Source organism: Coregonus lavaretus, assembly GCF_964263955.1.
Source record: "Coregonus lavaretus genome assembly, chromosome: 15".
NCBI classification, from domain to species: Eukaryota; Metazoa; Chordata; class Actinopteri; order Salmoniformes; family Salmonidae; genus Coregonus; species Coregonus lavaretus.
The window spans coordinates 41412656-41426972 of record NC_140002.1 but is presented as its reverse complement, the minus strand read 5'-3'; the positions used below and the strand labels follow the sequence as shown (position 1 = coordinate 41426972).

Genomic DNA, 14317 nt, shown 5'->3' with positions numbered 1-14317 from the left:
TGGTTGTTTGTCAATGGTCAACTGTCATTTATCAATGACAAGGACATGTGCACAGGAGCGGCTGGAACTACATCCCAGAATGTGCCATTACCCAGAGAACCATCTGGTGCTTGACTGTGACAGCAGAGAGGGCTAAGATCCACCCAGCCTGTGGCAAGGAGCAGTACATCGTTGGAGGAAAGGACAAATGGGGGAGATTGTTTGGTCTAAACCAACATGAAAGATTTACGCCATACAGGCCTAGATGCTTTTGAATGATAAACCAATAGGGGAGAGTTCAGTAAACGTATTCCATAACATTTTACATTTCACACAAACTCTAGGCTATAAAAATGTAAGAGTTGCTCGCACACTCTATATACAAGCTTCCAGTATTGTATTGGGTAAACCACTGTTTTGGCATCACAGGGTAAATTCATGAATGCTTGAACCAGGATATGTAGACAAACAGTGCAATTAGTGCAACCAATGACAATAGTGAAGGGGTGTGTCATAATTTATTAGGGTGATGAGAATGAAAAGAAATGAAACTGTTAAAAGACTAGTTTACAGCTTGTTGAATATATTAGACTATATATATATAGCAACATATTTAGATAATGTACAAAGTACTGAACAAAAATATAAACGCAACAATGTCAATGATTTTACAGAGTTACAGTTCATGTAAGGAAATCAGTGAATTGAAATAAATAAATTAGGCCCTAATCTATGGGTTTCACATGACTGGGCAGGAGCGCAGCCATGAGTGGGTCTGGGAGGGCATAGGCCCACCCACTGGGGAGCAAGGCCCAGCCAATCAGAATTACTGTTTCCCCACAAAAGGGCTTTATTACAGACGGAAATACTTCTCGTTTCATCAGCTGTCCAGGTGGCTGGTCTCAGACGATCCCACAGGTGAAGAAGCCAGATGTGGAGGTCCTGGGCTGGCGTGGTTACACATGGTCTGCGGTTGTGAGGACGTACTGCCAAATTCTCTAAAACGATGTTGGAGGTGGCTTATGGTAGAGAAATTTACAAATTTTCTGGCAGCAGCTCTGGTGGACATTCCTGCAGTCAGCATGCCAATTGCACACTCCCTCAAAACTTGAGACATCTGTGGCATTGTGTTGTGTGACAAAACTGCATATTTTAGAGTGGCCTTTTATTGTCCCCAGCACAACGTGCACCTGTGTAATGATCATGCTGTTTAATCATGCTGCACCTGTTAGGAGGATGGATTATCTTGGCAAAGGAGAAACGTTCACTAACAAGGATGTTAACAAATGTGTGCCCAAAATTTGAGAGAAATCAGCTTTTTGCGTATAGAAAAATTCTGGGGTCTTATATTCCAGCTCATAAAATATGCGACCAACATTTTACATTTATATTTTTGTTCCGAATATTAGCATAGACATACATTATTTAATTTATTTTCAGATACATATTTAATTGTTTCCATTTCATCTCATCTTTGTTACATGCAATCTTTTGGTTCAACCGTAATGCACAATAAGCATCATCAACAAATCTGTATGTGGAACAAGTTGTGGAAGCATTAATTTACAAAACAGACACACACACCCTACTTTCTAAAATCCTATGGAAGAGATATATCAAGGATGTCTTTGTGCTCTGGGTAGGAAGTCAGCAGGAACTAAATGAATTCCAAACTCTGCTAAATGGGAGCACTAAATATCTCAAATTCATCATGCAGACTGATGAGAGAAAAATAAACTATCTGGACTTATGGATCATTAACGAGAATAATGCATTACACAAAGAGGTATACACAAAGCCCACAGACCGCAACACCCTGCTATGTGTGGACAGTGTGCATCCCCTTCCCCTTAAGAATGGTTTACCATATAAAAGTAATAATAATGAATATGCCATTTAGCAGACACTTTTATCCAAAGCGACTTACAGTCATGTGTGCATACATTTTTACGTATAGCCAGTTGTGCTTGGTTAAATGCATCTGTGGCCAACAGTCAGATTTTGACAACAATGCTAAGAAAATGACAGACAAATTCAAAATGAGAGGCTAGAAGGACAAAACTCTTGATGATGCAATGATGAAAATAAAAATAAAAACTCAACCAAAGAAGAAAAATAACACAACAGTCTTTTGCACTAAGTACACCAAGTGTTCGTAGAAAATGAAAGCAATCCTGGAAAAGCACTGGCATATTCTGCAATCAGACAAAATAAATGCACACCTCTTCAAGTAACCCCCACTGGTGGTCTACAAGCCTGGCCACAATATTGGGAACAGCCTATTGAGATCTGACCTGCCCACTCAGACACTCTTGGCACCCATTTTAAATAGGAACTACAAATGTGGCTCATGTGCACAGCGAGACAGCACTACAAAACATATTTTTTCAGACTCCCACACACAGGTCGAAAAATCCCTGTTAGGGGTGTTATCTCATGCGGGACAAAGGGAGTAAAATATCTCATCACCTGTTCATGTGGGAAAGCCTACGTAGGACAAACGAATAGACAATTAAAACAACTCACAGCTGAACAACGCAGCTCAATCAGGTGTAAGAACACTGACTATCCAGTAGCAGCTCACTTTGTTGAAGCTAACCATCTGATCTCCTCCCTCAAATACACAGGTATCGAGCATGTTACTCTACCAAGGAGAGGATGTAACGTCGAGACCCTGCTACTACAGAGGGAGGCCTACTGGATCTCCTATCTAAAAACACTGACCCCTAGTGGTCTGAACATTGACTTTGCCCTCAGGCCGTTTCTATGAACAAGTGTAGTGTATTAAGAATTATGACTTTGCTAATGTTTTTAAGGGGAACCTGAGAGGCTGTTTATTCAGTGTTAGAGGGAGTAGTTTTAGAGTGACACCATAGAACAGACAGAGTCTGATTGGACAGTAGAGGGAGCCACCCATATTTTGGGAAAGATTATAAGTACTGGATGGGAACAAAGAAGGTCAGAGCAGCAGACATATTCTTTTCGGACACTGCTCTCCGGATGCTATATACATCTGTAAACTTATGCTGAAATCTTGTGATATGAATAAAACTTATGATCAAAGCTCAGTATAAGCGGACTCCTTTGTTACAGCATAATTAGCCACACTAACTCGACACTACACAAGTCTCCGTTTTTATGAACAAGTCTACTAAATGAACATATTCTTTCAACAACTTATCAGCGTGCACACAAGATGTTCCCTTTGTTGATGATGCTGATTGTGCATTACGGTTGAACCAAAAGATGACATGTAACAAAGATTAAATGAAAGAAACAATTAAATATGTATATGAAATGTAGTTCAATAATAATGTATGTTGATGCTAATACTAAATGTATGTATAATATCTAATTACGTTGCAATATAACAATAGCGCACTCGAGGTTGGTGGCACCTTAATTGGGGAGGATGGGCTCGTGGTAATGGCTGGAGCGGAATTAGTGGAAAGGTATCAAACACATGGTTTCTATGTGTTTGATGCCATTCCATTAGCGCCGTTCCAGCCATTATTATGAGCCGTCCTCCCCTCAGTAGCCTCCACTGCAATAGCCATATAATTTATATTCAACATGTTGTAAACTATTGTCTTTTAACAGTTAAATTTTTGTAAATTCTCATCACCCTAATAATTATGACACACCCCTCACTATTGTCATTGGTTGCATTAATTGCACTTTGTCTACATAACCTGGTTCAAGCATTCATGACATTACACTGAAGAAGGCACAGTGATGACAAAATGTTGGTGCTTTACCCAATAAATTACTGGGAGCTTGTATATAGAGTGTGCAACTCTATTTATATTTATAGCCTAGAGTCAACTCGTCATTAGTCAGCACCTCTACCAACTTTTTGGGGTGTGCACCAGCTCATGTTTTTTATTAGACATTTCATACAGTACTCATACATCAGGGTACATTAAGTAACATAAATGAAACAAGAAAAAAATACATATAATTTAAGTACTTTAACAAGTATTTAACTTAACATTCAATACTGAACATGAACATTTTTCATAAAGAAATCATGCAACGAAGGTAGTTCTATAAAAAGAAAAATGGCTGTAGTGCGTTGCATTCACATTCCACAGTGTAGTAAAGAATAAGACTAGTGGTGCTGTAAATTACCTGAATAAAGAATATTGTAATTTAATACTATCGTGACTATCATTACAATGACTTTTCAAAATAACATTTCTTCTTGGACAATTGCACAGTTGCTGTCATGTCACAATCGTGTTGACAGAAACCTTGAACACCCGTCTGATGCGCAAACAACATCCACTCCGACAGAAATGACACACCTGACTTTGTAACTGAGTGAAGAAGAGCCACTGTGAGCTCACACAAAGGCTTATTGAAGGACATCATCTGTAATGCCCTGTAATAGTGCTCTTTTCAGTATGAGGTTACATCTAGGGCCCCTATAGCGAGATCATCAGGGAAACTTCACGCTGCCACTGAACTAATGAGAGAGCAACTTTGGATTCATTTAGGGGAGCCAAATGACATTTTTACATTATCTGGCGTGGCATGCCGTACCCCCTCATGCCAGACTGAGACGCCCCCGAGTTTCCGCCCATCTGCATGCCAATCAGTCTGCGGCCTTGACGCAACTGCTCCTCAGAAAAATCCCGCCGGTTTCCCTGAGCTTTCCTGAAAGCACAGGAGACAAAACTGTTGAATTACCTGCTGTGATGGATGTTTGTACAGGAGATTCAAACTGATACAAGTCAGATAGGAAAGCCTACACCTACAGCAATGAAACGTAAACAAACCGATACATAAACAGACAGGTGAGAGGGGGGATGGGTCAAGTCATACGACTCATTGTAAATAGTTCTTTTTGGAGTGGTATGTAATAAAGAAATGGACATACAGTATCATTGCTGTTTTGTACAACTCATTACAAACAGCTAACGTGATTGGTTCCTCACCTATGAAACCAATCAGGTTCACCACGATATTGACCATCATCCGTTGTGAGTGCCATACTGCCAAGTGCCAACAAGGTCCTTTGCACGGCAGCCATATCCTTCCCTGTAGTCACGCAAAATACCAGACAGACATTTCAATACCATATTTGGCTTTAGTAGGTCAAATCAAAGTCTATTGGTCGCGTACACAGATTTGCAGATGTTATCGCAGGTGCAGCAAAATGCTTGTGTTTGTACCTCCAACGGTGCAATAATACCTAGCAATAAAAAACAAACAATGCATACATTATCCAGAAAAATAAAATTAAGAAATATCAGAACAAGCATTGTCAGAGACCAGAATATAAATATATATATACATATCATTTATATAAATACATATATATATATACACTACCAGTCAAAAGTTGGGACACACCTACTCATTCAAGGGTTTTTCTTTATTTTTTACCGTTGTAGAATAATAGTGAAGACATCAAAACTATGAAAATAGTAAAAATAAAGAAAAACCCTTGAATGTGTGTCCAAACTTTTAACTGGTACTGTATATATATATAATTCGGAAAGTATTCAGACCCCTTAACTTTTTCCACATTTTGTTACATTGCAGCCTTATCGGTGTCCCGTATACGGGACGGTTGAGATAACGTGCGCTAATGTGATTAGCATGACTGTTGTAAGTAACAGCAAACTTTCCAGGACAAGCTTAAATTCTTGTGAATCTAACTGCACTGTCCAATTTACAGTGGCTATTACAGTGAAAAAAATACCATGCTATTGTTTGAGGAGAGTGCACAACAAAAAAAAACGTATCACGGCAACTGGTTTGATACATTCACCTCTGAAGGTAAATCATGTACTTACATTCAGTAATCTTGCTCTGATTTGTCATCCTAACGGTCCTAGAGATAAAATGTAGCATAGTTTTGTTCGATAAAATCCATTTTTATATTCAAAAATATTCTACAGTTTGAACCTCTGCTGTCTCTGGCTCCACACCCACCCCGCCCGGCCATCTAGATGTGTGAAAGTTAGTGTATAAGCTAATGATCCATCATGTATGACATTCCTGGGAATGTGTAAACTTACATTTTGTATTACCATATAATTTTTGTATGTTCTCTATAGTTATGTACTTGAAAATGTATCAACTGACCAATTCTGCACACTTGGGCAGACTTCATTCAAAATAGTCTGATATTGGGCTCCCGAGTGGCGCAGTGGTCTAAGGCACTGCATCTCAGTGCTTGAGGCGTCACTACAGACTCCCTGGTTGTCCGGGTTTGGCCGGTGTAGGCCGTCATTGTAAATAAGAATTTGTTCTTAACTGGCTTGCCTAATTAAATAAAGGTAAAATAAAATAAAAAAATAAATTGCAACGTTTCACTGGATCAATCTGAAACTTTGCACACACTGCTGCTTTCTAGTGGCCAAAATCTAAATTGCGCCTAAACTGCAATATTATATTGTGGCCTTTCTCTTGCATTTCAAAGATGCTGTAAACATTTATATTTAGAAAACACATGTTTTTTGGTTTGTATTATATTTTACCAGATCTTATGTGTTATACATTAATTTCAAATTTCCACAAACTTCAAAGTTTTTCCTTTCAAATGGTATCAAGAATAGGCATATCCTTGCTTCAGGTCCTGAGCTACAGGCAGTTAGATTTGGATATATCATTTCAGATGAAAATGGAAAAAAAGGGTTAAATGTTTTTTTCCCCCTACACACAATACCTATTAATGACAAAGCAAAAAGGTTTTTATACATTTTTCAAACGTATAACAAATAAAAACTGAAATATCACATTTACATAGGCATTCAGACCCTTTACTCAGTCCTTTGTTGAAGCACCTTTGGCAGCGATTACATCCTCAAGTCTTTTTGGGCATGATGCTACAAGCTTGGCACACCTCTATTTGGGGAGTTTTTCCCATTCTTCACTACAGATCCTCTCAAGCTCTGTCAGGTTGGATGGCGTGCGTTGCTGCACAGCTATTTTCAGGTCTCTCCAGAGATGTTTGATCGGGTTCAAGTCCTGGCTCTGGCTGGGCCACTCAAGGACATTCAGAGACTTGTCCCGAAGCCACTCCTGCGTTGTCTTGGCTGTGTGCTTAGTGTCGTTGTCCCATTGGAAAGTGAACCTTTGCTCCAGTCTGAGGTCCTGAGCGCTCTGGAGCAGGTTTTCATCAAGGATCTCTCTGTACTTTGCTCCATTAATCTTTCCCTCGATCCTGACTAGTCTCCCAGTCCCTGCCGCTGAAAAACATCCCCACAGCATGATGCTGCCACCACCATGCTTCACCGTAGGGATGGTATTAGCCAGATGATGAGCGGTGCCTGGTTTCCTCTAGATGTGATGCTTGGCATTTAGGCCAAAGAGTTCAATCTTGGTTTCATCAGACCAGAGAATCTTGTTTCTCATGGTCTAAGAGTCCTTTGGTGCCTTTTGGCAAACTCAAGCGGGCTGTCATGTGCCTTTTACTGAGGAGTGGCTTCCGTCTGGCCACTCTCCCATAAAAGTCTGATTGGTGGAGTGCTGCAGAGATGGTTGTCCTTCTGGAAGGTTCTCCCATTTCCACAGAGGAATTCTGGAGCTCTGTCAGAGTGACCAACGGGTTCTTGGTCATCTCCCTGACCAAGGCCCTTCTCCCACGATTGCTCAGTTTGGCCAGGCAGCCAGCTCTAGGAAGAGTCTTGGTGGTTCAAAACTTATTCCATTTAAGAATGATGGAGGCCACTGTGTTCTTGGGGACATTCAATGCTGCAGAAATTTTTTGGTACCCTTCCCCAGATCTGTGCCTCGACACAATCCTGTCTCAGAGCTCTACGGACAATTCCCTGACCTCATGGCTTTGTTTTTGCTCTGACATGCATTGTCAACTGTGGTACCTTATATAGACAGGTATGTGCCTTTCCAAATCATGTCCAATCAATTGAATTTACCACAGGTGGACTCCAATCAAGTTATAGAAACATCTCAAAGATGATCAATGGAAACAGGATGCAACTGAGCTCAATTTCGAGTCTCATAGCAAAGGGTCTGAATACTTATGTAAATAAGGCATTCTGTTTTATATTTTTTGGCTAAAAATCTAAAAATATGTTTTCCCTTTGTCACTATGGGGTATTGTGTGTAGATTGATGAGGGGAAAAATTATTTAATCCATTATAGAATAAGGCTGTAACGTAACAAAATGTGGAAAAAAGTGAAGGGAATACTTTCCGAATGCACTGTTTATAATGGTGTCTATAGACTGTATGGACAGTATATGAATAGAAAAGGTGTGTACAGCAGTAGTTATAGAATACTAGAATACAGTATATACATATGAAGTAGGTAAAACAGTATGTAAACATGATTAAAGTGACCAGTGTTCAATGACTATGGACATACGGCAGCAGTCTCTAATGTGCAGGGTAGATTACCGGGTGTTAGCCGGCTAGTAAGAGTGACTAAGGTTCAGGGCAGGGTACTGGGTGGAGGCCGGCTAGTGGTGACTGTTTAACAGTCTGATGGCCTGGAGATAGAAGCTGTTTTCTCAGTCTTTCATCACAGCTTTGATGCACCTGAACTGTCTCCGCCTTCTAGATAGATGGTAGAAGGGTGAAAAGGCAGTGGCTCGGGTGGCTGAGGTCCTTGATGATCTTCTTGGCCTTCCTTTGACACTGGGTGCTGTAGATGTCCTGGAGGGCAGGCAGTGTGCCCCCGGTGATGCGTTGGGCTGACCGCATCACCCTCATCTGTAGAAGTTTGTGAGGGTCTTAGTGGCCAAGACAAATTTCTTCATTCTCCTGAGGTTGAAGAAGCGCTGTTGAGCTTTCTTCACCACGCTGTCTGTGTGAAGGGACCATTTCAGGTCTTCAGTGATGTGCACGCCGAGGAACTTGCAGCTTTTGACCCTCTCCACTGCGGCTCTGTCGATGTGGATGGGGGAGTGCTCTCTCTGCGGTCTCCTGTAGTCCATGTTGTTCCCTCATTGGTTATAATAAAAATTTGTTTTTGTAGAAAATAAATGTATGATTTGACAAAGTAAGTTATTTTATATTGAAAGGCTATATTCACATACATGGCACATCCCTGAAGTTATCTATCATAAGGACTAACCGGTTGCTGCATGTGAGTGTATGGTGGAGTGGAGTCACTACTGTATTAGAAGAGCTGTACCTTCCCATAGGTCCACGGTCTGGAAAAGGTCCCCGGTGATCACCCCATAAGCTTCAGCTGCCTGCAGGAACTGTGAGATCTTCTCCATCTGCTTGAAGACCATATTTGTCTCTGGGATCTTCTTTATGGGCTCTTGACCAGGGGGATAGAGGCTGTTAATGAGCCTACAAAGAATCTGCAACGAGAGATGAAATAATGGAATGACAGAATACAACCGGCCTACACCCACCTAGCATTAGGGGTGGCAGTGGTTGGACCAGGAGAAGAAACCCCATAATAGCAAAGGCTATCATATATGGCCTATTATGACCATGGTGAATTAGAGTCTGAGATGATCTGTATATGTGTTTTAAGAGTTAGGTTTAGAATAATGAAGACATGCATAAGGTTACGTCAACCAGAGTTTATGTCAGAGACTCACTGTTCCATCCTTGAGCCAGCTCTGGAAGTTTAGTCTCCCAGGCTCTGGTCGTTCTATGTCCCCCCCAACCTGCAAGATGATCCAGTCCACCAGTCTGGCCTCCAGGTCCAGAGTATACTTCTGGTCTATCTTCTCCTGAACCTCCCTACTCAGCCCGTAACTGGGTCCTCTGTTAGCCATGGCTTCCGGAATTAGAGCTCTTCCAAGAGAGTGACTGCAAGGTGAAGGGTGCAATTTAACAAATATAAAATCTCTCCAACCCTTCTGTAAAATTAGAAGCAAAATCACTTATTGTGCGTAAATTAAGACATAACATTTGAACTGCAGTCTAGTAATTTGAGGATGTGTGTCGCTGGAGCCATACACTATTTCACTGCTCTCTGTTTATTATTTGTATTAATAAATAATGCACTCTATTGCAGCTCACACAGAAGTCCGCCCTGGGCTTTCATTTCTGATGTCATGTGTATATTTAGATACGGGCATCTGTGAGCTTCAAGGATACGCAGTCATAAAGTTCAGCAATTTTCTTAATATATTCGGACACCTCTAGTTTCACATTGAAATCTCCATAATTACATTTATGTTTTAACCGTGTGATACTTCTCTCGAAAAAAAAATCGAGGGAAATATGATCGAATTTTAAGATAGGCTTGGTAGTCCTCCTGTGATGCGCGCGTTGTCACTCTCCACTGGATGGCATCCAGGGATTGATTTATAAAACGCCATAATATACTTGCTTGCATAGGCTAAATAAAAAGACAAATGGATCAGCCGAGTTAAGGAAATAACGTAGGCAAAACGGCCTGGATTAACTCCCTCCAGGGAAAAGACTGCTAGTGTAAGTGCTTGCAATATGAAATAATTTATTATAGCGTTCGCAATACATCTAGGCACATTCGGAATGTCAGTCTCCGTCTATGCACATCATTTTCCCATTTCATTCGTTTACTTACGAATTTTCAATTGATGTATGGTCTGCTTCGTTCCGTTCCTGGTCGTTTGTCCCGCTCTGCAGTCACATGCTGTTAAAAATGGACATCTTGAGGAATGCAGTACCAACCTCAGCATCCGTACTCAGCATCCGTTCTCGGACTGGCTACAGCTTTCAGTGCCACGAGAGTCAATTGATGCCTCAGCGCCTACGCGCCTCTGATAGGGGATGTAGCATACTATCGGGATGAATTCATGGCCAAATGGGAGAAACGTCAATATCCAGTGATAATGTCCAGGAATGGTTACTATAGGACTTTACCCTTCAAATAGTTTACTGGGAGTTCATTCCAATTATTTAATTAATATAATGTATCATTACATTTGCATGATTTGTAGATAGGCCCTTCTTTACCCATTCATTTGACTATGGTTGATATTTGTGTGCTTTCTCTTTATTGATTAATCAATGGATCAGTTGTTTTATTCACAAGGCATTTGAATCAAGGCATACAGTGCCTTCAGAAAGTATTCACAAATTGTTTTGTGTTACAGCCTGAATTGTAATTGGATTAAATTGAGATTTTGTGTCACTGGCCTACACACAATACCTCATGTCAAAAGTACAACGATACAGGCATCCTTCCTAACTCAGTTGCCGGAAACCACTCAGGGATTTCACTATGAGGACAATGGTGACTTTAAAACAGTTAAGAGTTTAATGGCTGTGATAGGAGAAAACTGAGGATGGATCAATAACATTGTAGTTACTCCATAATACTAACCTAAATGACAAAGTGAAAAGGAAGCCTGTACAGAATAAAAATATTCCAAAACATGCATCCTGTTTGCAATAAGGCACTAAAGTAAAACTGTAATAAACATGGCAAAGAAATTATCTTTATGTCCAGAATAGAAAGCGTTATGTTTGGGTCAAATTCAACATAAGACATCACTACCACTCCTCATATTTTCAAGCATGGCAGTGGCTGCATCATGTTATGGGTATGCTTGTCATCGGCAAGGACTAGGGAGCTTTTTAGGATAAAAAGAAACAGAATGGAGCTAAGCACATGCAAAATCCTAGAGGAAAACCTGGTTCAGTCTGCTTTCCAGACAGACACTGGGAGACAAATTCACCTTTCAGCAAGACAATAACCTAAAACAAGGCCAAATATACACTGGAGTTGCTTACCAAGATGACATTGAATGTTTCCGAGAGGCCTGGTTACAGTTTTGACTTAATTCTGCTTGGAAATCTATGGCAGGAGTTGAAAATGCCCGTCTAGCAATGATCAACCACCAACATGACAGAGTTTGAAGAATAATGTGGAAATATTGTACAATCCAGGTGTGCAACGCTCTTCGAGACTAAGCCAGAAAGACTCATAGCTGTAATCGCTGTCAAAGGTGATTCTAACATGTATTGAGTCAGGGGGTTGAATACTTGTGTAATCAAGATTTGTTTCTTTTTTTGTTCGAATTTTTCTTCCACTTTGACAGAGTATTTTGTGTAATCATTGACAAATAAAATGACAATTAAATCAATTTTAATCTCACCTTGTAACACAAAACGTGGAAAAAGTCAAGGGGTGTGAACACATTCTGAAGGCACTGCATGTCAAGCAAGTAGGCTTACACCTCAACTAAACCCTGATTATTATTCATATAAAATAGTTTTTATTCTTAAATGCATTTCACAAAGTTACAGTTGCCTATGTTATATGAAACATGTCTATGCAAAAACGAATCATGCATGTGCAAAAATGTAATATGCATTTTCCTTTTTTAAATGTTTATTTGGACAGAATAAAAAGGATAATACATAGTTAATGCCTTGTGCAATCACGCTCTTACATCAAGGACAGCAACGTAGAGAAAGCACATTTAGATACAGTGAGGGAAATAAGTATTTGACCCCTCTGCAAAACATGACTTAGTGGCAAAACCCTTGTTGGCAATCACAGAGGTCAGATGTTTCTTGTAGTTGGCCACCAGGTTTGCACACATCTCAGGAGGGATTTTGTTCCACTCCTCTTTGCAGATCTTCTCCAAGTCATTAAGGTTTCGAGGCTGACGTTTGGCAACTCGAACCTTCATCTCCCTCCACAGATTTTCTATGGGATTAAGGTCTGGAGACTGGCTAGGCCCCTCCAGGACCTTAATGTGCTTCTTCTTGAGCCACTCCTTTGTTGCCTTGGCCATGTGATTTGAGTCATTGTCATGCTGGAATACCCATCCACAACTCATTTTCAATGCCCTGGCTGAGGGAAGGAGGTTCTCACCCAAGAGTTGATGGTACATGGCCCCGTCCATCGTCCCTTTGATGCGGTGAAATTGTCCTGTCCCCTTAGCAGAAAAACACCCCCAAAGCATAATGTTTCCACCTCCATGTTTGACGGTGGGGATGGTGTTCTTGGGGTCATAGGCAGCATTCCTCCTCCTCCAAACACGGCGAGTTGAGTTGATGCCAAAGAGCTCGATTTTGGTCTCATCTGACCACAACACTTTCACCCAGTTCTCCTCTGAATCATTCAGATGTTCATTGGCAAACTTCAGACGGCCCTGTATATGTGCTTTCTTGAGCAGGGGGAACTTGCGGGCGCTGCAGGATTCAGTCCTTCACGGCGTAGTGTGTTACCAATTGTTTTCTTGGTGACTATGGTCCCAGCTGCCTTGAGAACATTGACAAGATCCTCCCGTGTAGTTCTGGGCTGATTCCTCACCGTTCTCATGATCATTGCAACTCCATAAGGTGAGATCTTGCATGGAGCCCCAGGCCGAGGGAGATTGACAGGTCTTTTGTGTTTCTTCCATTTGCGAATAATTGCACCAACTGTTGTCACCTTCTCACCAAGCTGCTTGGCGATGGTCTTGTAGCCCATTCCAGCCTTGTGTAGGTCTACAATCTTGTCCCTGACATCCTTGGAGAGCTCTTTGGTCTTGGCCATGGTGGAGAGTTTGGAATCTGATTGATTGATTGCTTCTGTGGACAGGTGTATTTTATACAGGTAACAAACTGAGATTAGGAGCACTCCCTTTAAGAGTGTGCTCCTAATCTCAGCTCGTTACCTGTATAAAAAGACACTTGGGAGCCAGAAATCTTTCTGATTGAGAGGGGGTCAAATACTTATTTCCCTCATTAAAATGCAAATCAATTTATAACATTTTTGACATCCGTTTTTCTGGATTTTTTGGTTGTTATTCTGTCGCTCACTGTTCAAATAAACCTACCATTAAAATTATAGACTGATAATCTCTTTGTCAGTGGGCAAACGTACAAAATCAGCAGGGGATCAAATACTTTTTTCCCTCACTGTAAATGATTGTATTCATCCACCCTCACTGTGAGGTGCTGATGATATGATCCATGAGACTGTGGCTGCTGAGCATCTCCACAGCTCCTCTATTGACCATTGTCACCGTATGACTGTCAAGGTGAGCACGAGCATTCCGCAGCATCTCCATATAGAGCCTGTTGTTTTCACTGGAACACAAATACATGCAATCAGACTATTTAAAAACACGTCAATAGCAGAATTACACATTACCGGTATGTAAGCTGTGCTCTTTGTTAAGAAATCTTTTTAGTGTCATTGCAGTTATCGATGGTGACAGTTGTCTTAATAGACTCACATAGCCACAGAGCGGTCGAACATCAGGTGTCCCATATCCATATAATACTGTGCATCTGTTCGGAGAGCTGTCCAGTACTCATTGGCCTTGGGTAGAGAGTAATATATCAAGGGCATGCAAACAAACACATACATTTACACAGGTAGAAAGCCTAAACTGGTCAAAGGCAATACAAAATCCTAAATCCATACACAAAATACACTGGTAGATGTGGCACCTGTTCTTGAATAGTGTAAC

General features: G+C 40.9%; 1 protein-coding gene across 1 annotated transcript; it reads right to left on the bottom strand.

Annotated features, from left to right (window-relative positions):
• Window positions 1-3837: 3837 nt before the first annotated feature.
• Window positions 3838-10608, bottom strand: LOC311142690 (transgelin-3-like). The gene is made up of 5 exons (XM_084178344.1): window positions 10468-10608; window positions 9512-9725; window positions 9091-9265; window positions 4920-5022; window positions 3838-4638 (listed from the first exon to the last, which is right to left on the bottom strand). The coding sequence occupies exons 2-5, from the start codon at window positions 9689-9691 to the stop codon at window positions 4497-4499; spliced, it is 600 nt and encodes a 199-aa protein (XP_084034470.1). The 5' UTR covers window positions 9692-9725; window positions 10468-10608; the 3' UTR covers window positions 3838-4496.
• Between the last annotated feature and the right edge of the window lie 3709 nt (window positions 10609-14317).